General features: G+C 39.8%; 1 protein-coding gene across 2 annotated transcripts in view; it reads left to right on the top strand.

Moving 5' to 3' along the window:
• Window positions 1-24,709, top strand: part of tnmd (tenomodulin) — a 71,440-nt gene that overhangs the window by 34,163 nt on the left and 12,568 nt on the right. For both annotated transcript variants that reach the window (XM_035913124.2, XM_087829916.1), the window contains exons 3-4: window positions 14,350-14,490; window positions 20,750-20,857. In XM_035913124.2, the coding sequence (XP_035769017.1) occupies window positions 14,350-14,490; window positions 20,750-20,857 (249 nt within the window). The remainder of the gene's footprint in view (window positions 1-14,349; window positions 14,491-20,749; window positions 20,858-24,709) is intronic.

Raw genomic sequence — 24,709 nt, 5'->3', positions numbered from 1 at the left:
GTTGAAATTCTGACGTCATCTCCCTGGTCCCAAGTGGTCATAGTATAATGTCAAAAACTGATGGACGTGCATCAATATTGTCTCCAGGCTGAATGGAGGTTGAGTCAGATTATCGAATCATCCATCTTCCATTTCACGGTCACAGTGGGGGTGGAGCCTATGTGAGCTGTCATAGGGTGAGAGGTTGGGTACACCCTGTGCTGCACATAGAGACAGACAACCGTACACACTCACAGCCAGTTTAGACTCACCAGTAAAGCTAACATACATGTCTGTGTGCTGTGGAAGGAAGCCACAGTACCACACAGGCACAGGGGGAACATGCAGAGCCCCAGAAGGCGAGTGGATTCAAACCCATGATTGAGCGCACACTGTCAGGCAAAAGTCCTGTTACCCTTTTTATTTAAAAAACACACTGGTATCCTGTGATCTGCTATTAAAGGCAACTTATTATGCTTTTCCTTATTTTTTCTCAAATAGAAATACAGTGAAATCCCATATTAAACGTGGCCAAAGTTTCAAATAATGAGGACGGCATGTGTGCAAGTAATCACTATAAGCCAAAATCCCAGGATTCAGACTGCCCTAAAAGCTCTGAGACAGCCTTAATAATAATAATGACTCTCCAGAACCATAGAGGCCAGATATTAGAAGATTATAGACTTGAGTTTAAAAGTTTTAATTACAAACCGAACTTTCTGAAGCGAAATTAAATAAATATAAAACATTTTTGAAAAACGGACATTAAAATGTATAATTTTTTGTAGCTGCAATGTTACTTTCTAATGAACTTTTAAAAAATGCAACATGTAAAGTCTGCAAATTCACTAATTTCTTGGGCCTTAAATGACTCTTTAGGACCTGTAAGGCAGGTGTTAAAAGCTGATAAATTCTTTTCAAGCCTTAACACATGGGCCCCTCACGGCAGCTGACTGAAAATGAAGCTAATTGATGCCTACAAAGCAGAGAAGGACTATAAAAAGATATCAAAGGGCTTCCAGCTTGCACTTTCCACTGTATAAAATGTCATTAAGAAATGGTATTGAAGAGCAACTGTGGATGTCGAGGCAAGATCTAGAAGAGCAAGGAAACTGTCAGATAATACTGCTCATCTGAAAGGCAAAGCAAAACCCTCATATGGTGGCAGATGAACTCCTGTGTCAAGAAGGTTTAGCTGGCACAAAAGCGGCGATGCACAAACAGCATCTACATGGAAGAGTCATCAAATGGAAACGTAACAAGTGACCTCATCACAAAAAGGCAGCATGTGAAATATGAAAAGCAACATCTGGACGTGCCAGAGAAATTTCAAAATGAGTTCTGTCGTTAGAAAGGTATGCTTGAAATAAATAAGTAGCCGTTTTACTGAAAAGAACACCTTGCCAAGTGGTGTGGAAATATGCTGCTTAAAGGGTACGGTAGTAAGTCGCTCAGAAAAGACGGCTGATGGAAAAAAAAGAAAGAAGCATGGAAACTGGCTGGATTTTTGAGTATGCGGCCCATACTTCACTTGCAGATCACAGACTATCTCGAATCAACTTTGAATAATGTGTTTTACAGTAATGTCGAAGGGTTTTTATGAGTTTGGGGGGTTGTTTTTTCTTTTTTACTTTAAGTTTTAGTTTGAGTTCCCCAGATTTAACAGAAACTGACTGGACAAAGGCAGCAGCTGCTTTGCTTTCTCACTATTTTACAAATCACAGCCACATTAGTTTGAACATGATTCCACATCTCTACTCATAAGATTAGATTTAGGAAAAATCAGTTTAAATAATGACATTTCTAGTAAGTTGTGGATGAAATGCACAATGTGAGCGGTTTTTTTATTTCATTTTTTTCATTTTTTATTTTTGGTAAGTGGTAATATATCTTTTGAAAATATTAAATATAATATATATATAGATTATTTTTAATTTTACATGATTTCTTCATAAAGACCCATCAAAGTGAAAGACCATCGGAGCTGCACGCTCGGTTGTGTGTAACTATTTTTAAATCTCTGTAGAACTGGAACCACGTAAGCTAGCGCAATAATCTTTTTTGCATATAAAACTGTGGAGTTGTACTTACATCTTATGTATTCAGCTTGTCCTCGGTCACAGTTTCCTTCCACATATAGCTTTGCAAAAATTGCATAAAAAGCGCTTGCAGCAACAAAAATATAATATTCCAGTAAAAGGCTTTGCCGATCCGATCAGCTGTTCATAACACTTCCTACGTTGGAACAGACGTCAGCGCGAACTATCTCATGTCCGCCATTACCTGCCCGAAACCGGAAGAGACGTCATTTTCACGGAAAATGTAGTTTTTTACCTTCATGGCCTTATAAGCGTATGCTGGTGTTTTTAAAAGTCATGTTTGACTTTATGCTTTTCTGTATCATTTGCTTGGAACTCATATTGCACTGCTGGAAATAGTTTATTTTGATGCATATGCTGCTTTTTTGCAAATTTGCATTATAATATTTATTTTCGTTTTTCCTGCAGTATATAAAAATTGGTGTATTTCAAAAATAAAACTATGAAGACACTTAAAATAAATTTCCTGTGGTAGGAAACTATTTTGTGCAACTTTTTTGTATTTACAGTTTTGAGGGATAAGCCTCTTAAATTTCTCTAACTAGAAATATATGTTAAAAAAACAAATTGTAGTTTATTGCACTTTTTTGCAATTTATGTAGTTACTATGGACTTAATGCATACATATTATTAAAATTTGGGCTATAACATACGTTGTATTGATGTATAGCAACTTGAAATGCTCCCAAAAATGGCTCCACAGCATGTAAAAATATAAAGATAAGCTCTGGCGGACTTGGTTCTCTGGTAGGTCTTAAAGGGTTTTAAAAGCAGAGACGTTTGCAGTCTTGCTTTAACCAAGTGCATTTAATAAACTAAAGCAACCGATTAAACTGGTTCATGTATGTTTTATGTGCATTTCAAATTTTGTCAGAATAACCAAATATTGTCAAGTAACATTTACATTATTTTAATTTTTGACATTTTTAGCGTTTAATGGAAACCACAAAAGGACAACATTGCATTTCTCAGCACATGAATATATTACTATCACATGGACCCAGAAAGAAAGAAAGCACATGTCTGAATGCATATTATATAAAACACAATTCCCCCAATTGCAGTCCTTGTCAAACTGAATTTTAAGCCAGCAGTCTGCTGGTGCTTTAAAACCAGCAAGGACTTTATAAGGTCCAAAACCAAAAGGACACTGTGTTCGCTGGTGTGAGTGTCTAAGCTGCTGCCCACTTCGATCTATCACTAGGCAGCCTATGGCTCCCAGGAGACCCAGTGCACTGTGCAGCCCCCGAGCAACCTTTCCCTCCCCGTCCCTCACCACCCACCAACATCACCACCCCGCCATGAGTGACAGGCATCCAGTTCCGCCTGACTGGAGCCCCTATCTTCTAACCCTCAAGGACAACTGAGAGGACATATTGTCATCATCTCATCTTCCTCATTCCCACGGCTGCCTCCTCCATAGGTGCACATATGCTTATGCTCTCTCTTCCCACGCACGCATGCACACACACGCACATGCACGCACGCACACACGGAAACAACTGCAGCCCACTCACCTGTAACAACATCTACGTGACCTTTGCTTAATGTCCTCGAGTGACACACAAGAACCATTCCCACAAACAACCTGCAGGTCTGGCTGTGCCTGCCGCTTCTCATTCACTCCTTTCACTGTGAGTCTGTGTTTGAAACCATCTTGGTGGAGGCTGTTAAGAACCACTTCAGACAGAAACCTTGAACAGAGGAAATAAACAAGGTATTGTCTGTGAAGGCTTCCTCACAGATCGCCTCATGCTCCTGAGCTTGAATGTTTTTCTTGCTGTGGAGATCTGAATTCTTTATCGCTTACTGTACAAGAGTGTAAGGCATCTTGTGAAGTGAGAAAAGACCAGCTGGTTTGGAGGGATGTCATGCATAGTGGAAGGCGGTTTTTCAGACAAATAACAAGGTTTGGTTTGCAGTAATACTCCTTTTGCAATCAATGTGTATTTCACTATAGTACCATTGGGTGCATTGTTTGCAGTGTAACCTTTAAGGGTTCAAATGCACGTCTCAGTTTTGAAAAATAACATCCAAAGACGTCATCGTATTGTTGTCTCTGCTCCGCGCTCTTATAAAGTAACTCTGCGAGTTGTTTTTGCACTTTAGTGTTCTCTTAGAAGTTGCAACGCTGGTGAGACAACAGGGATTTGAGACTGAACTTCAGATTAGAGGTTGTTGCTTACAGCCACAGAAGGAAACTTCACATGATGACAGGAAACTCTTTTATATTTGAAAATGTCAAATCCCAGAGTTCATGAAATGGGATTTCAGAGAGCTCTGTGTGTTTCAAAGAAAAAAACTGCGTCATTAAGAAAGACAGATTTTTTTAAATAGTGGTCATAACATAACAGGGTAAGGAGAAATATACTTTCTGGGGATAGATGTAAATACACAGCCACATACGCATAGACACAGACGCTGCTGTGCAAAAGTCTTGCTCCACCCCTCATTTCATGAGCAGTTGTTCTCGGGTCTTTTTCAAGTTTTTCTTTGGAGTTTTTTCCTTTCACATATTCTGTTCAGTCCTTCTACCTGACCATTTCCAGAGGTATGTTTGTTTGTTTGTTTGTTTGTTAAGCCACTGTTCACACTGACCTATGAATCATTCAAGCATAAAAATGGCACCTAACTCAAGGGATGAACCAGTGTTATATCTGCATGTAACAGACAACCAATTTTACATTTTATCTTTAGACACTTGCTAACAGCTTGTTGCAAAAACATATAATTTGTTCCAATTTCTTAGTTGAATCAATGAAAAATGCCAAAAAATAACAGCTTTACAGGCAATAGACATACGTATTACAGTATTTTTGTACCAACGAGGTGATTTTCAAACAGCTATTAGCTCAAAACTCAGCATGGTGTCCAGTGTGTCCTTAAAAATTTTTGTGAAAACTGAAAAAGTGAAGGAAAACAGAAACAGTGGAAGGCATAAAAGCCCATCAATACTATGTGAAAGTCATGTTCATCAGCAAAATCCTGCCACATGACCTGAAAGATGCATCTGGCTCTTTAGTTGATCCAGCAACGGTTTGCTGAAGCCTCATCAGATAAGGTCTCACTGGAAACAGGTTGGAAAGGCCAAATTGGTAGAACTGGACTGAAAATCAGTGGCTATACGTTTTATGGAGTGAAAATGTATTTCTCCTGTTTTGGCTTCCCTTCATTGGCTTCCTGTTAAATCCAGAATTGAATTCAAAATCCTGATCCTCACATACAAGGTCTTAAATAATCAGGCCCCATCTTATCTTAATGACCTTGTAGTACCATATCACCCTATTAGAGCACTTCGCTCTCGCTCTGCAGGCCTACTTGTTGTTCCTAGAGTATTTAAAAGTAGAATGGGAGGCAGAGCCTTCAGTTTTCAGGCCCCTCTTCTGTGGAACCAGCTTCCAGTTTGGATTCAGGAGACAGACACTATCTCTACTTTTAAGATTAGGCTTCAAACTTTCCTTTTTGCTAAAGCATATAGTTAGGGCTGGACCAGGTGACCCTGAATCCTCCCTTAGTTATGCTGCAATAGACGTAGGCTGCCGGGGGATTCCCATGATGCATTGAGTTTTTCCTTTCCAGTCACCTTTCTCACTCACTATGTGTTAACAGACCTCTCTGTATTGAATCATATCTGTTATTAACCTCTGTCTCTCTTCCACAGCATGTCTTTATCCTGTCTTCCTTCTCTCACCCCAACCAATCACAGCAGATGGCCGCCCCTCCCTGAGCCTGGTTCTGCCGGAGGTTTCTTCCTGTTAAAAGGGAGTTTTTCCTTCCCACTGTCGCCAAAGTGCTGCTCATAGGGGGTCATATGGTTGTTGGGTTTTTCTCTGTATCTATGAAGCGCCTTGAGGCGACTTTTGTTGTGATTTGGCGCTATATAAATAAAATTGAATTGAATTGAATTGAATTGATGAATCCAAACCCAAACAGCATGCTAACGCTAAACTACCCAAGAACCCAGAGTGAGGTTAAAGCTGAGTGAATGTTGAGCCCCAGCCCAACAGCCAGACAGACCCTGAACTTCAACAGCTAACAAAAGGATGAGCAGTCAGGCCGCAGCTTCCGTTCCTACCTGTTCATGTTTCTACAGTAGAATCATTGTAGCGATCACTTTGAAGTCACTTTGTGCTGGTTTTGTGCTAAGAGAGGCTTTGTGTAATACTAAGAGAAAGATCACATGTATGTCCTCATCAGGATAGGGATTTGTGCTGGTGTGAGGGGCTGTAGCTTCAGGTTTATATGTTTAATGGTAATTATAGAACAATGCATTTCAGGTCATTAACATGAAAATATTGTAATGAATAGTATAAAAAATTACTTTTTTCTGGGAGGAATTAAGCAACATTACTTTTAAGAAAAGTGTTCTGTGTAACCTGTGCAATAATTACTTTTTTGAGTAAGACTGAAACACTGATCAGGACAAAGAGGGGAAATACCTCCAACATGCACAAACGTTTGACCACACAGAATGAAATTAATTTTTCTCTCTTTGTGCTGCTTAGAGATGGTGGTGGCTCTCAAAGCAAAGTCAGTGAGAACCCATAAGAGAATCGATAAGGAATCAAATCAATAAGTGATATCCATATTGGAATTTAATTGCTGAATTCTTATCAATTCCCATCCCTAAGGAGGTCAGGGGAGCAGAAACACATGGTCGATGCTCTGTCATGGTGTGAGGTCGCTTTTCAGCCAGTCGTGTTGGGGATCTTGTCAGAATTGATGGAATTACGAACACGACGAGTGGCACTGACTTCATTTTTCAGTTTTATTCCAAACACACTGCCACTGCAGTATTCCTGGATAGAAAAACCACACCACTCAATCCTTCCACTCAATATCAGATCTTGAATAATCAGGGCCTACCTTATTTTAAAGACCTCATAGTCTTGCCACCCCAATAGACCAGTTCACTCTCAAACTGCAGGCTTACTTGTGGTTCCAAGGATGGTTAAAAGTAGAATGAGAGGCAGAGACTTTAGCTTTCAGGCCCCTCTCCTGTGCAACAAGCCCCCAGTTTGGATTCAGGAGACAGACACCATCTACTTTTGAGATTAGGTTTAAAACTTTCCTTTTTGATAAAGCTTATTGTTAGAGCTCGATCTAATATCAATCCAAATCCAAAGACGTGCTTTCAAAAACTAATTTTTGTCCACTGATATCTTGTTTTTTGTTGTTGTTGCTGCTGTTTAGCCAAATTTAGCATATGTGAAAGAAAGGGTGGACTGCTGTGTAATTATTTAGCTTGATTAGAAAAGTGTACAGAAACCAATACCTTGTGGTTAGAGTTCCTTATGAAAGCAGTGTTCCTTTCTCCTGTTGACAATACCCAGTTCCCAAACATTATCAGCAGGGGTTGGGATTATTGATTACATGATGAGTTTCTGTTGTTTATTTTGGTAGGTGAATCGGTCTGTTAATTAGACTGAGTTCAATTTTTTTGATGATTGTTTTTACTCTTCACCTGTGTTTTTCTGGGAATCAGCTGTTAATCAGAGGCAGTGAAGACAGCTTTGCATGATTGAGGTCTGAGTAGTTAATTGAGGCACAGGATCAGTAAAGGAGAACATGGAAGAGGTTTCTTTTAGTCACTGGCATTCTGTGAATATATGGATGTATAGTGTTATATATATTATAAATATAGCCATCTTTTGATCATGTATTCCCGTTACAGGTGGAAGTGATGGGGTTCATGCAGGTGCGGCTGGAAAGGCATTAGTAAAGGATTGAATAGCAGCAGAGAGAGGAGGTGGCAGCTTGCTCCGAGGCTGTGTTTTGTTTTGTTTTATTGTAGTTTCAGTTTGTTTGGTTGAATTCCCCAGGGGCCTTTTGTTTCATTAAGATTTTTCTTAATAAATGCCACCTTTTTTGTGCACATACTCCAGCCTCAAGACCTGTTTCTTACATATCCTTTGAAACTTTCCGGTGCCAAACAATAACCATTGCCCCTTGCATGCAGTCTTGGCAGAATACAGACTTTTTGGCCAATCCATTAAAACAGTTAATTCCTCTGCAGGGCGTATTGTTTGTCAGATAATTTCACTAATATGCAGTGAAAGGGACCAACACCAGAAACGAGGCACAGTTCAGTGCCTCCTATTTGTTGAGGTGATGGCTAGTCATTTGTGTTGACATCGTCCCTTCATTTAAGCAAACTATATGCCTAAGTTAAAGCTCCAATAATGATTTAACAGTTGGAATATATGCATTTTAAACTGACATACAGTTGTCTAAATGGGGTTTGAGCTTTAGAGCCAAAACTCTATTTTTAGAAGGCTATAAATATCTTTATTTTTTATATAAATTGAGCTTTTTAACATTGAAGCCTGTGATAATTAGCCTCCTAGCATACTGTACTGTTGTGGAGCTAAACAGTCAACAATTTTAAATTCAATATTGAATGCTAATGTTGTCTTGTGTCTGCTGGGTGTTCTTATAACCAGCAATTTTCTTTATGAAATTAAATATAATTAACAAGGTTCTAACTTTAAAACGTGTGCTGTCCCATCAGGCTGAAATGTTAAATAGTGTTCAGTTTAAGGTTAATCTTAAGCAACCAACAGTTAAACAAAATAACCAAGGTTCATTGTTGTTTTCCACACCATGTCAGATGGAGTTAGCTCAGACAGCACTGAGCTGAGAACGCTAGTGCGATGAAGCAAAGTGGAACATAGCGTTGTTCAGGCAGATCGCTGCAGTGGCGTTTGCATTAGCTGATGCGCCTAAGTTGGATCGTTCATGCGTCAGAATCGCTGTCTCACTCACAGAAAGCTGTAACAATGTATTTATAATAATGTATCATTTTCATGCAGGTGTACAGCACGAGCGCTATGAGACGGCAAGTCTCGCTGTTTCTCTCCTCGTGCACGTCCTCGATGTTCTTCTTATATTTTTGCTCCTTTTCATTTATTCTACATCTTTGTTGTTGCTCATTTTCTGTGATATTTCCTTCAAATAGCAGAGCCATTTCAGCTAATTGTAACAATATAACCGTTTGTTAAAAATGGTCAACTTTGACAAGTGTCTCTAGCTTATGTAGTAAGACATCTCAGCCTCTTTTTTTTTTTTCCAGTCGAACTACGTGCCTTGCGTACTTTTAAATAAAAATCTTTCCCACTGCAGCTTTAATGTCACACTAGTATAATTGTCGAAGTGTTTCAAGTGCATTAAATGTCTTTGAGACCAAAATAGTCACACAGTAGCCTTTCACTGTCCCTGCACAGAGAGTGTGGCATAAATTGGAGCTTTTCCTATGTGCTGGCATTTTATCTGGCTGTTCAGTTTGACATGAAAAGCTAATTAACTTTCACAGCCTTTTTTTTTTCTATGAGAGTTGCTAAGTGATAGTTTCTATGAATTCATATTAGTCCAGAATTGAAGCAAGAAATTATAAGGAACAAGTTTTCTTTAATGCACTTTTGCTTTTTTATTTTTATTTTTTGAAACTAAAATAATGAGAGTGATCTGAAGAACTAATTATAAAGATCACCGTTGGTACGCTGAGGTGAAATATTATGTTGTGCTCCACAGTTTTCCCCTTATTGCACCATGTATCACACTACAAGTTTCCCAATGAACTGGAGCATCTATAAGTATCAAAGAAGGCCATACAGGGGCAATTCATTTCTATTTTCAGAATGCCAATTATTGTGCACAGCAGCAGCTTTGGCTATTGAGCCAGCCGAAGTCAAACTGTTGTAATACATTATTATCTATTTCAACCTGGTGCGGTGGGGAGATTCTCACTGCTGGATTTTCATCAAAAGAGATAGCCTGCTGAAAATGTAATTCACTGTTTTAGTATAAATCAATAAGCCTCGAGAATCTATTCCCCCATTCCACCTTTATGTTAATATAAAAGAAATGCTCAAATAGAACTTTAATTCACCACATGGACTTTCAGACTGTTTAATAGCCCCAATTTTATCCATAACGGCTCAATTGACACTTAAATCTCAGGCCCATCTTAATTTGGCTTCTCCTGACAATTAGAAGTTCTACTTCTCTTTAGCGCCAAGGCTACTGTGACCCGTATTAATGGTGATTTATAGGCTATGCCAGTCTAACAGTGATCATCTATTAAGAATTATATCCCATTTGATCATTATTGCTCTGTTCTTCCTCCAAAAAAGAAAAGTCGTGCCTACATGTAACGCAGCATATTTGAATATCCTGGAAGCTGTGTATAAGCAAGCAGATGGAAAACATGTTAAAAAATGAACATGTGAAAGAGCTTAAAGTAAAAGCTAATTTTGTTAGAGCGTTAGAGGACACTCAGATGGTTCTGATGGGGGATATAAATCCTGATGGACTCCCATCTGAGTGTATTCATTAATCATGCGTCTCATTGGCGAGGCTCTGATTTGCCACTGAGACAGATGAAGATGAACTCAGCAATATATTTCTCATCATAACACAACCCTCGCATAAATATTAATAGCATATTTTCAGCTGGTGGGCATGAATCATTTTTCAGACAGGGAATTTTAAGAGCTATCCATGCGTGTCCAAGAACAGTATATAAGCAAGCAGTTGTGATAAACAACGGCGCTTTAAGGCAACAATGAAGCGAGAGTCCTAACTGTAAGGGAGATTTTAAATCTCTTTATCGTGCTTACTTCAGACAAACTTCTGTCGATACATTTTTTTATTTAACCTTACAGCTTGTCGATATAATATAAAATAATATTTTAATTGCTTGAGTGCATGCTACCACTGAAGTTTAAGAAGCTGTCATTTTGAATCGGTTAGATATTGTTTTTGATTTATTTTTCAAGATATCTGGGAAATATTGCAGCCACTGTTTTAAAACTGATAACAAATGAAGCTAACTGGGAGGCGGTGATAGCTTTCTGCTACAGTGGATATTTTTATATTAACAATGGCTTATCAGTGACTGCGTAATGCAAAAGGAGTCACTTATAGGGAAGCATACAGATAAATATCACTCATTTAAGCAGTTCTCTTTGGCCTTGCAGTTTTCATTCGGCACTTTTAGTTTGTTTTTTTGGTTTCTGCACATTTTCTGCTATTTTGGTTGACTTTAATCGACCTCTTTTTCAGGCACAGCGGGCAGCCAAAACAGCACATTTTACTCCACCCAACACCTCCTTCTCTCTCTCTCACACACATGGCCAGTTTATTAGATACACCTTGGTAGCACTGCTGCACACCCATGATACAAAGATCATCACAAAGGTGCTCCATTGGATTGGGATTTTTGGACTGTGGAGCTCATTTAAGTACAGTGAACTCATTTTCACCTTCAAGAGAGCAATTTGATTTTATTTTTGGCTTTGTGGCATAGCGTGTTATTCTGCTGCAAGCACACTTCTTATGATAGGTACAGTGTGATCGTAAAGAGAAGGACATGGCCAGCAACAACTCCAGGTAGGCTGTGGTGCCAAGAAAATATGGCACTGCCAGCCTGACCCACTGATAGACAGAATAGAGCCAAATGTTAAATGTCACCTCAGCAGACCAGGCAACGTAATTCCCGTCATTTGTTGTACAGTTTTGGTGAGCCTGTGTAAATTGCAGCCTCTGTTTCCATTTTTAGCTGACAACAATGACACCTGGTGTGGTCGTTTGCTGCTGTAGGTAACCTGCTTCAAGGTTTGACATGTGTTCAGAGATGCTCTTCTGCATACTTTGGTCGTGGTTATTTGAGTTACTGTTGTTGTCCTATAGAATGAAGGCAGCAGTATCAGTATGTTAGCCTCACCTCTAACCCAATGGCAAGTGGGATAAGCTCTGGATGGATGGATGGATGGATGGATGGCAAGTGGGATAAGCTCTGGATGGATGGATGGATGGATGGCAAGTGGGATAAGCTCTGCATGGATGGATGGATGGATGACAAGTGGGATAAGCTCTGGATGGATGGATGGATGGATGGATGGCAAGTGGGATAAGCTCTGGATGGATGGATGGATGCCAAGTGGGATAAGCTCTGGATGGATGGATGGATGGATGGATGGATGGATGGATGGCAAGTGGGATAAGCTCTGGATGGATGGCAAGTGGGATAAGCTCTGGATGGATGGATGGATGGATGGGTGTTGTCTTCCTATGAGCTTTAAGGAGTAAAGTCATTCTCTTTTGATGTCTGGCATCCATAACAACAACAATTTAAATTTTATCGCACTTTTAAATTAAAAAGTGCTTCATAGTATAAATAAATGCCATGCATTAAAGATAAGTACGCATTTTCCAACATATAGCCACATAATCATAGTCTGACATTAATTACAACATACAGATGAGAACAAAATTATTTTTTTCACTAATTCCTGAAGTGCTTTTTTTTCAGTGTAAAGAATCTTCAAAAAAGCATACGTAAACATACTAGTTTTCTTTAGAAAGCATAAATTGTTTCTCTTTGCACACAATAACAGATTGTTTTCATAAAAAATCATAAATTACCAGGGTCAGTATTATTAGCCCTCTGAAAAACTGATTCTTTTATTGAGCCACAGCAAAAAAAAAAAAAAAACACTGCTGCGTAATGATGTGCTTTAACTTTTGCAGTGTGTAAAACCAAGTTAAAACCGATGGTTAGCGATCAATTTAAACTATAAAAGTATAAAAACTTCAACAAGCCATTTTGGACTTGAGAAAAAGAATTGTTGATGCTCATGAAGAAGAGATGGATATACAGTTATTGCCGAGTTTCCAAGTGTCAAGAACTGAAGTGAGAACTATCATCAAGAAATTCAAAGAGGGCCACACAGTACAGGATAAGCCTGGCACAAGTAGGCAGCAAAAGATTTTAAAGATTCTGGGAAAACAGCTCGTGAGAGATGTGTCTAAAGACCCCAAATTAACTTCCAAGACATTAGTGAATGACTTGTCTAAGTTGGGAATCTTAGACTCAAAGAAGACAATTGCTAGAACGCTGCACAGGAATGGACTGTGAGGTTGCAGACCAAGAAAACCTTCACTTGTGCAGAAGACTGAAGTACAATATGAATTAAAATTATGCATTCTGTAATCGTGTCCTTTGGTTAGATGACATGAAACTCGAGCTCATTTTTGTGTGTACAACCCTATAGTGAAACAGGGTGGTGGTGGTATTATGCTGTGGGCTGGGTCTGGAACTGGGAATCTCATGAAGATGGAAGGAATCACAAAGAGAGAAGGATACGTGAAGACTTTGAAAGAAAACCTCAAGCATCCAGTAGCAAAACTGGGTCTGGGTTGTCGCTTTGTCTTCTGTGACAACAATGGGCCAAAACATACATCACTCCTGGTGAAGGACGACATCCAGAAGTTCAAAATGAATGTTACTGACTGGATTGAGCATCCAACGTCCGTGCCAGAGGACCATCAAAATTGAAGGAAGTTCAGAGATGTGTTAGACATGTTGAAAGGTACAACAAATGACTAAAGGTTGTTATCCAGCAAAAAGGATAAACAACTGACTGTTAGCATCAGGGGAGCTAATAAGCTCGACCCTGGTAGTTTTTGGTTTCTGTGAAATCTTTTTTTGTTTCTGTGCGTAAAGTTAAATGATGTAATCCTCCGAAATAAAACTGGGATGTTTGGAAAAGCTGTTACCTTCCAACCCTTGACTTCTAACCCCCTCTGATACTAACCCAGGTTACTGCAGCTTCAAGTATTTAAAACTCGTATTTTTTTCTGTTCTTATCCTTTCTTATGGGAGCTGGTTTGTCATTCGACCTCATTATTCAGTCTGATGTTGTAGTCGCCTCACATGTTTTCTGCAGGTCTTTTGTATTCATCTGTTGTTTTTTTGTAATTATGGATCATTTTGATCTCCGTTCAGATGCGGGTGACATATGAAAACATATGTTTATTTAACGGTTGAATATTCTATAAACCGGCGCTCAATAGCCTGTAAATATGTGTCAATCTCATTCACACTTCTCACCATTTTGTGACAATTATTCTGCGGCTGTTGTGTTTTTTCTGGTTTTGGCACCCAAAAATGAAATTCCAATTCATAATCCTGCGTTCGGTGCCACCATCGAGTCAATTGTTTTTTCCTTTCAGTGAAACAGCTGTCAATGAGAACAACACCAGACCTGCTTGAATAATTGAAAAAAATCTGAGATGTTGGCAGCGCAGCATTGTTAAATTGTAAAGCGCTGTTAAGCATTTAAAGACGGCTGAAGAATTCAGAAAATTGCTTAATTTTTGATGTTTTCACTGATCTATATTATTGAGCGCACAACAATGATGTAATTAATGGCGAAAGCATCGCTCATGCATTGATCAGAGGGCCGTGTGGTTGTTTGTGTCGTTGCAGGTGTATGACCACGAGTACAAAGCTGTGGTGGATGGCGTGGAGACAGACAGTACAATGGAGATAGACCCAGTTCACCGCGTTGAAATCTTTAAGATGGGAAATGGGAGTGAGGAGATTCTCGAGGTCCACGACTTCAAAAATGTAAGTAAAGGTTAAACAAGGCCATGTAAGCTATTTTTTTTTTCTTTTGATGAAAAACTGAAGCTGTACCCATGTCTTCTCGTCAGCAGAGGATGTTGTATGATGTTCACATCCTGCCCTTTTTAAGAGACAATTGACAACGTTTATCCTTTCTTGAAATCCTATTTTTCTTATCTCATCCTTTGTCACTCTGGATGGGAAAAAAGATGGTACAAACCTTTGAAACATCACACAGACAGAGTGATGGAAATTATTCTCACTGAGGTGTTCACGCAAGGATCAAAAACACAATTTCAAAAATACAGCACTTATGGTATCAGTAATTGATACTAAAGCAGCAGCGCACAGATTTGTTATGTGACTTTGTGCACACACACAGCAACCCAGAGTGAAGAATTCAGACCCCCATAAAAAAATCGCTTTCTTCCCACTAATTCTATACACCAACTTTTTCACAGTACAGAGACAAACGCTATTAAGAAGCCCGTCTCTATTTGTTTCTCGCACCTTTTTCAAATGCAATTTTGTCTCCAGCCGAACTCATTAACTTACCTTTCATTCCTAAATCCTGCTCGACTGTGCAGGAGGTTACACATGCTGCACCTCGGAGTAGAGAGTGTGCTGCTTGGCTGGGTAATGAATGCTCTTACTCTCACACCATTATTTACTGTGAAATGTTGAGTTGCCAGGCTGAATGTTACAGGATACACCTCATCCAAAACAAAATCCTACGCTGAATCGTTATTGTTTTTGTTACAATGGGCTTTGTGAATCTAAAATGGCTATATGACAGAAACCAGCACAGCACCGGAAAACTTTAACCCCTGCAATCAGTCTCTCTATTTCCTTCTCTCCCTCCCTGAGCCCACTCTGTGTTTGCGTGTGGGTGTATGTGTGTGCGCGTTTGTGGCCCACATACATAAACATGCGTGCCTGTTGCTTGTTCCACTTCCTGTTAGTGAAGCACATCCCCCGAGGAGATTTGTTTGATTCAGTGCTCCACCATGGAAGACTAAGTAACAAGCGAGTGAGCAGAATAATTCAAACCTCATTGTGACAAAAATCTCAGAGAAAATTTACAATTGGTTATACTAAGTGGAAGCTTTTGCACTGATGTTAGAATTGATTTTGTTTAATACAAAAAAGGGGAATGTCACATGTTATTACACAGACTAAAGCCACCTTTAAAACAATCTCCATCAAGCCCGAGGGCTGTGTGATGAATGGAAAATGAGGGGATTATACCACCAGGACTGTGAACCATTAGACTCATTTTAACAGGAGAGGAAGGAAAAATGGAGAAAGAGACATCCTGAGAGGGAATTACCAGGGTCGTTTTCACGTTAAAACGAAGTGAACAACTGAACCAAAGAACATTTAGGCAAACAGAAATTTGTTTCTGCGCAAGGTTTCAAATTGGTGTTTCAATTTTATCTGCACAACAAAGCAAAGGTATAATAAAGCGAGAACAGAGTCAAAATTGGAGCATGTTAAGTAGCCATTGTGTTAAAGTTAAGTTTACTTTCTTGGTGTGTTGTGTTATCTCTCCAGTTGCATGATGCGTGATTGCTTTCCTTAAACTCAACAACAGATTTCCTTAAGAATTCTCTAAACTTTTGACATAATGATGCAAAAGTGAGGCTGCCCAAGCTTTCCAAGGTTTGCTTCACTAACTACAAAGGCTTCAAACAATGCTACGGTAATGTGGCCTCGCCTGTAAAGAACAAAGAACCACGCTCATTGTTTCCTGACATTTAACAAGAAATTTCAACAAATCTTTAATTTATTTCATGGAAACATATGTGTGTGTGTGTTTCAGATTGATCCTGTTGTAGTTTGCTATTCAGGTGTGTTAGGTGTAGATTTACAAGAATAAAAAGGTTTTGGTTTTGTAAATACATCAGAAAATATCAGCAGCAATGTTGTGGGGGTCAAGCAGTTCAGCACTGCAGAGACCTCTACAATCCTTCTTTGTTAAAGCACCTTTGGCAGCAATGGCAGCCTTGAGTCTCCTTGGAAATAATCCTAGAAGTCTGGCACACCTTTCTGTTAAAAGTCACTCTTATTCTTGCAGGCAGAATCTTTAAAGTTCAACCAAGTTGGATGGAAGGAGTTGGTGCGCAGCCATTACGTTCTGTGTGGTTCTAGCCTCAGCTCTAGTTAAGCTACTTCAGGACTTTCAGACTTTTCTTGAAGTCTGCTTCAGGTTGTTGTCTAGATAAAACATAAATCTTCGCCCAAGTTTGAGACCCTGAGGACTCTGGAAAAGGTCTTCACTTAAAATTGACCCATATTTTCTACATTAACCTTTTCCTTTTGCCTGACTTATGTTCTACTCCCAGTTGCAGCACAATCCTGCGGCCACTGTGTTTGATAGCAGCACGGGCAGGTGTGCGAATTTTCTAATTACGTCGATTTAGTTCACAATTAGTTCAGGTAATTACAGTGGACTCAATCAAACTATTGAAGCAGCAATGATAAAAGTCAACTGTGGAGCTCAACAGTGGTATTACAAAAGATCTAAATGCTTAAGCAAATGGGATATTGTGTTCTTTATTTTTATTCTCGTGGGATACTGTGGGGAACTGAATTCACTCTGAGATGATTCTGAGCCAACAAAATAATCTGTAAAACTTCCAAGCGTCGGAAAACTTTAAGAAAGCACAATATATCCCTAGACTGTGAGAGGAAACCATCAGCAGAGCCGTCTGAAACAAGGGTGAGCAGCGTTTTTCCCTCATTTACCATCTGACCTTCTTCATCAGGCGATGCACACCCTAAGCTATAACTCCCGCCAGCTTCGCAGGTATTTCCACATCTGACTTGGCTCAAGTTCAGACTGCAGAAGTTGTCAGTCATATGTTTTAGCTTCTTATTTTCAAATAGTACTACCTTAGTTCAAGGTTGCCAGCATCCATAAATCACCACAGATGCTGGAAGCAGCAGCTGGTGAGTGCAGCCATTCTCTAATATTTATGTTAAAGTTGTGTTTTTAACAGACACTTTCTCTCAGTGTTTACTTTTTCTTTAATTCCTCTCCAGTTAACCATCAACGTCCCGGTCAAAACCTAATCTTGGTGACACTGTCTAAATGACTGATATATTAATACAGCGGTCTCTTTTTTGCGCCACGGACCGGTTTATGCCCGACAATATTTTCATGGACCGGCCTTTAAGGTGTCGCGGATAAATACAACAAAATAAAACTAGTACCGGTACCGAAAAAAAGAAGATTTATTCATAACACACATGTGTTATGAATAAATTTTCTTTTTTTCAGTTTCAATGTTTCAAACATTGTTTCAATGTTTGAAACATTGTTTCAATGTTTGAAACATTGTTTCAATGTTTCCTTGCTATCTGGGACGTGAAAAGACCAAGGACAACCGAGTAAACGATAAAAACGATTACAAAATAATGCTGAAAACCGATAAACCCTGAAAACTATACATTTCACAAGTCTTGCGGCCCGGTACCAAACGACTCACGGACCGGTACCGGTCTGAGGCCCGGGGGTTGGGGACCGCTGTATCTAACAATAATGCCAGGAAATCAGTACCCTCCATCAAGTCTGATGTGGATGTCCTTGACTTCACTTGAATTTGTGCGTGCTATGGCAACAACATGACTGTTTCATTGCAAATTTGGACCAGTTTGACAGAAGTGTTCTTATTTGGACAAATATCTGCAAAACATGTGTTATTGTACTGTTGAAGGCTGAATCACAAAATGAGTCAAATGGGCAAAAGCAACAAAAACGATGGAGAAAGACAGATCAATCATAACTTGTTGAATTTGTAACCAATTTTCAAGAAACAAAAAAGTGTCAGATATATATTTATGCTAAATGATCTATGTGTTGTCATACAAAAATCTTAACTTGATAGTAAAAGTAATATTTCTATAATGTAATCCTTAAAAAAATGTTCCGCAGCTGCTTATTTTTTGTGATGTCTTTCTGCCTCATCGAGTATAAAATATCAAAAAAAACTGACAACATCACGCCCCGTGTTACAAATTAGTTCTCCTTCTCAGGTTCGACTTGAAAAGGCAGCTTTAGACGAGCCATTTGGCTCAAAGTCTCGTGTCCTCACTGCTGCCGTCCTTGAATGTCTTCTAACGTCTATCTTTTGGCAGCCTGCACACAGCAAGTCAGCCTCAACAGTCCTGTAAAGCTTCTGTGGCCAAACTTCAGGCACATACCATAGTCAACATTTTGACAGATAATTTAAATAATTTAGGAGTACTTTACACAATAAAACACGGAGCAACATAATCACATCCAACCTTTCTGTTTATAAGATGCTGTTTTCTACGTTTTTACTTCTTTTGTTTCATGTTAGCCAGTCGTCTTTGCAGATAACCTTTAACCGCGAGGATGTGTTGGTCAGAGGGGAATTTAGAAGAAAAAACCTGTCTCTTTTTTTTGCTATACGGTCTACTGCCTCCTCTTCTCACAGCAAATAAAACGGAGGCATCAAACCTCGCCTCCAGCACTCATCCATCGAAAATTTCTTTGGAGCACTTTTGAAATTCATGACTGCAGGAAAACTTTTGATGAAGTTGAGGATAGCCTACGGTAACATAGCATCCTGCTTGGATTTCTGTGATTGACTGTGATGTCTGGATATTGTGAGATGGACTATCAGTAACAACAAAACGTGAAAAAATCTTTAAAATTTAGAGGTTTTTTTGTTTTAGACCCATACAGGTCCACCTTAAGGTTACCAGTGGATAGTGCCACACTGATAACGTGTAATGTATTGTCCAGGCTGTATTTAATATTTTAAACGAGATATAATTGTCATGCTGTTTAACATTTTCATGTTCCATCTTGTAAAAGGAGAGTTGCATAGTTCATGGGTAAGAAATGTCACATAATTACAGACATTTTTGCAGGTAATGTGAAGGCATCGCCCAGACTAATGCCAGCTGACATTTGAATGAGCTGAATGATGCATGCTGTTACATGTTCTCCATTCTCTTGATAAAACTTAGATGAGCATCTTGCACGTGGATACACCGAGTGGATCTTTCAATGTTGTCTGTTAAAATGGCATTGCTTTCCCATTTCTCAGCCCTATGTTAATGTGTCTTTCTTCATTTTCTGGTTGACCAAGCCCAGTAATCAGTGTATCTCATCACAACATCGCCCTCTTTTCTAGCGCTGCAGCTCCCCAACACAGTAGATCCAAATTAAACAGAGACTCATCACAATAAAGCCCGGCATAAACATAATGCTTTTGTGCTTGAGACTATTATTGCCCCATCCTTTTTCCACACAGATGAAATTACATGCAGTAGATTATGACAGCCATCACTTTGTATCGTGTCTCGTACAGCTGGTATCTGGCTCTCGGAGTGACAGCGCCGCTGAAAATATAGAAATAGCACCCACATGGTCAAGTTAACCAATTCAAAGGAGATGTCATAGCAATCACCGTGTAAGTGTAATTAAATTTAGATTGAATCAAGTCCATTTTCATGGTACGGCTCATACAATTTTTACTTGATGAGAGTTTAAAGCAGCTGTGGCAGATGTAGATCCCGCCGTCTGTTCTAATACTGTGTGCTGAACGAGCAGCTCTCTGCAGAAAATAAATTGGATACAATCTGATCTACTGAAAGTCTTTCAAACTTATTCCGGCTGAATATCTTAGATTAACATACAATAGCGGCGAGAGGGAATTAACAGATCTTTCTCGCCTATTGAGGCTCTGTGTGTCAGACTGAAAAGAGCCACGGTCCACATGGTGGAGGATCATCAGTGGAGCTGAAGAGAGTGACTCCACACTTGACTGCGCAGATTAAGAGAGTGACAGGGACCTATGACTGGCTAATTCAATGGGGGCAGTCTCTGTAGAAAACACTTCATTCTCAACAATGTCACTTGGCTCTCCTGTGCAATATATCCTGCTATAAAGCATTACCGAGCCACAGTGGAACACCCGCTACCTTTTTATTTCATTCAGCTTGAAAGCAAAAGCTGTGTTGCAAGAGCCAAGCAGACATCAATTTTACTCCACGATATAAAAGTTTAAAGAAAAAAATGAAGAAGGAGAAGAAGAAGAAGATCAAAACACACCTCTTCTTACTCATTAGGTTTTAACTTTTTAACAGCTTTGATTATCAGCAAAAGGCTGAGCATTTTAAAATGATTGCCTCAGTTCATATGAGATATCCACATCACAGAGGGCTACTGAATGATACATATATCTGAATTCCTGAGTATCCCTTCATTTCTTTTTCTTTTTCAAAGGGAATCACTGGGATCCGGTTTGCTGAACATCAGAGGTGCTACATCAGGGCCCAAACTAAGAAACTACCCGCAGTGGCAGAGGTGGAGACTGAAGACACGGAGTTGCTGGTATGCCTCCTCTCTCTGTTGCATGTAGCTCGGACTCTCTTTGGTCCCGCAGAGGCTGTCATGCATACTGCAGGGAGATAACCAGAGTTGAGCACCGCGAGCGCCACACAAATCCTCGGCCTGTCCATCTTGTCCTATCTCCCTCAACCCACTCACTGAAGAAAAAACGAGGGTTTGTGGTAACTGTAAAACCGCCTGAAAGCTACCCGAAAACCCATAGTCTCTTTGTGGCTCACATCAAATGGTGTTTGCTGTCAATCCTGAGCCAAATATTAATTTTTAATCATCTCCTCCAAAGGCTTTACCCAAATAGCCTAAAGGGGGAAGGGTGGAAGAGAGGTCTGAGGGAGAGGTAAACCATTAAAATGATATTTTTTTAAAGCTGTTTTCTTTGCAAAATTCACAAGGCTCCCTCTCCAGGTTTAGAGTGATTTATTTTCATTTTCGGGATTCCTACAGTTGTGTGTGAACTTCAGAAAAAGGAATGGAGGAAATTCAGTCAATCAAAATTCCCATTTTTTCAGTGTCACAGTGCAATTCACAGAGTGGGCTGCATGTTCAAAGAGAAAATCCTCCTCTCGAATGTCTCTACTGCTAGCATACTCTCATTTACATTTCACATTGTAGCTGAGAAGAAGTAGCTGGCAAATATCTGACGCACCCCACTCACTGCCTTAGTTTAAAAACAGAATAAGGCAATTGTCAGACCACTATTGGTTTTAACTTTAAGAACACAAGCTGTTACACCCCAAAAAAACCAAACACTGTTTTGTTTTAAATTCTTCTCATCTTTATAATGTCTGATCTACGTTTACAGATACTAATTGCCCAGGCAGCACCATATGTCCGTGCAATCTCTAGCTTCTTTTGTGCACTGTGAAGCCTAATTGGCTTAATTCACACCTCCAAAGTAAATCATCTAAGGCCAGCAAAGTGATAGGACACATACCAGTAGTTAAGGAAGCCTTTCAATAAAGTAATGATTCGTTTCTAAGCTGCGGCTTGCATGAAGTTCTAATTGTAGTCTGGTCCAATCTTCCCTTAAAAGACGACACACAAGAAGAAAAGAGCTTTGACTCAACTTTCTAAGTAGTGTTAACCTGGCAGCAAACACACAGCCCTGCCCCCTACAAAGTCTTTTTCTAAACTACAACCACAGCTAACAAATTTCAGATTGCGTGTTTTGAGAATGCATTCTTCTCGCTTTGATTATATGAAAAGGAAACATTTATAAAAGTAAACACAGCATATCGCTGCACTGCAGGTGGTTAAGGTGGACGTTAGTATCGCAAAGTCCAACATAATGCCATGTTTACTCACTGAAAAACCCCTGTAGGAATAAAGATTTAGTTCCTCCCTATAGCTTTTGAAAAACAATTGTAGGACAACAAATTAAACCGTTTTTCTTACATGCTGGTAAAAACCACAAACGAGCTGAAAACATATTTAGTGTTGCAAAGTGGCATGTAAATATAATTCTCTTCAGCCGTGGACTGCATAATCTCTAAAGATTCTGGTGTTTGAAGGAAGATTATTGTGCTGAGAGTGAGCAGAGGAGACTGATTCCAATCTCATGTCTGCGCATTTAAATTGATGCGACAGCCAGGCGCTCGTTAGCTTACCTTAGCATAACAACTGGAAACAGGAGGAAACGGAGAGCCTGTCTCTGTACAAGCATGCAAATGCCTGCACATTCAGAAATGTAGAGCAGATTGCAAACATGGCACGTTTTACCTGGCAGAACATTTTCTCCTTGTGCTGCTCGCCTGGTTACCTCAAAGCAATAACTAGAAGACTCCAGAAGGTCACGGAAAACGTGTTTTTAGCTTGCAAATTTGTAATATGTGTGTAAACTAACATGATAAGATGCCATAAACATTCGTGATCTGATATTGCACTGATCTTTTCCAGCTCACTGAAATGAATCTGTAGCTGCACACTCTGGCACATCATCAGCTGACAGACACGACGCTGGGATTTAGCTTATCTAACTCTCTGCACGAAGCCGCATAATTAGTCAATTCACATACATATATATTCATCAATCAATACCACATAAATGCGATACATTATTCTCTTTATGCTCTTTCCCCTCTGTACTTAAACCACTTTACACTGTGGCTAATGTTTCTGCAGGTGATAATTTTATCGCAAAAAAACTAGATTACACAACAAAAATACAGTAAATACCAGGGGGGCATATTGAGGTAATAAACAGTGACCTTGGCTTGACCCCACCAAAGTCTATCCTCACATTAGACAGCAGCCCCTGCTCCATCCTCTGTGAAAATCCACCCACGTATGACCCTGGAAAAGATCAGCACAAGTTCCTCCTCAGGTGGTGAAACACATGAAGCTCACAGGGGTGAAAGCCAGCTGCTAATGGTTCCTAGCTTAACCCCACCACAGGCTTTTAGGAAAAAGGGCTCAGAGCAGCCGTGGCAGGCTTTAGAGCTGAGGTGAAAAACAATGGAAAAAACTGCGGTAAAACTGCAAGCGGCTGATAAGAAAATGCAGCCCCTGCGAGGGAGAACCAGGTGACAAACATGAATTGTTTGCCAGGATTTTTTCCTTCCCTTTTCAATTTGCCTTCTCTATGAAACGTCTGAGGGAGTAATCCCTGAGCTTCATTCCAGTTCCCCCAGTCTGACACAGGAATCGCCATCAGCCTCCCTCACTCCCCTTAAAATTATGAATGGATGCCGTTTGCTCCATTAAACAGCCACTTAATATGGATGACCAAAGCTCGCCCAGCAACCGAAAACCTCCCACTCAGACGACAACTACAAACAGAAAAGCAGTGTGATGAGGAAACAACACCACTGCAGAGGCTGCGAATACACCAAAGTCCCGCGAGCACACAGTGCGGACTGTTTTGTGTCATTTTTGCCTGCGTGAGCGCAGTGAATGGCAGGGTGGTTTTGTGGCACTGCAACAAAACGTTCGGTTCCTGCATTTGCTGTGTTCAGTAATAAGGTCGTGTCAAGCCAGAAAATGGGAAAGCAGAATTCATCCTTTCGTCTTTGCAAAATATGGGACTCGGTGATGCTGTGACAACTCACATGGCTACTGTAGTTATAGCTGGTAAATGAAGCACTAACATGCTACCCAGCCGGGAACTCGCTGACGCAGGAGCTTCCTTAGTCAAAAGCTGTATCATAAAATCTACTACTGTGTCATGACTTTCCTCTTTGGGCACACTTTTTTCCCTCAGCAGAGAAATATTTCATATTGCAAAAACCTCCCATAGAGACAGGGCTGGACTGGCCCGGGCATTTTGACTAGAGACCGGCCCACCAGGTATTATAGGAAAAACCATAAAGCCTTTGAATGAAAACAAACGCTGTTGTCACAGTGATGTACACTGTCTTGTTGGTATATATGTATCAGTCTAATAAACTTAAACCTACACCATCCTCCCTATTCTGGTATTCTAAACAATACCCGAAAGTAGACTGCTTGGTCGAGTTAACCTCCTGAACTATCTACAACACATGGTGAAAACTTGAAATTAAGACAGAGAAGACTAGAGGTGAGACATGATCATTACTGATTACTGATGACAGATATATTTTCATAAACCATTCATTTGCCACATCAATAAACAGCATGGCAGGGCAAAATATTTTTTCTAACATGGCAACCTTTAAAAAGTGAAAGGAGACAGAAAGACAGGTGAGAAAGAATAAAACTTAATTGACTTTTTGATGGCATTTTACACACAGTACTGGTGCAGTATCTAGAAAATGTGGGAAAATACTGGCAAAATCAGCTGATCATTGATCAGTTTCATGATTGAAGTAGAAACAGGAGAGGGAGGGGAGAGAATGAGAGAAGAAGAGGCAGCTGTGC

This window comes from Neolamprologus brichardi, chromosome 2 (assembly GCF_056152115.1).
Source record: "Neolamprologus brichardi isolate AB-2024 chromosome 2, ASM5615211v1, whole genome shotgun sequence".
NCBI lineage: Eukaryota > Metazoa > Chordata > Actinopteri > Cichliformes > Cichlidae > Neolamprologus > Neolamprologus brichardi.
The sequence above is the reverse complement of the archived record's forward strand: the minus strand, read 5'-3'. Positions and strand labels throughout refer to the sequence as shown.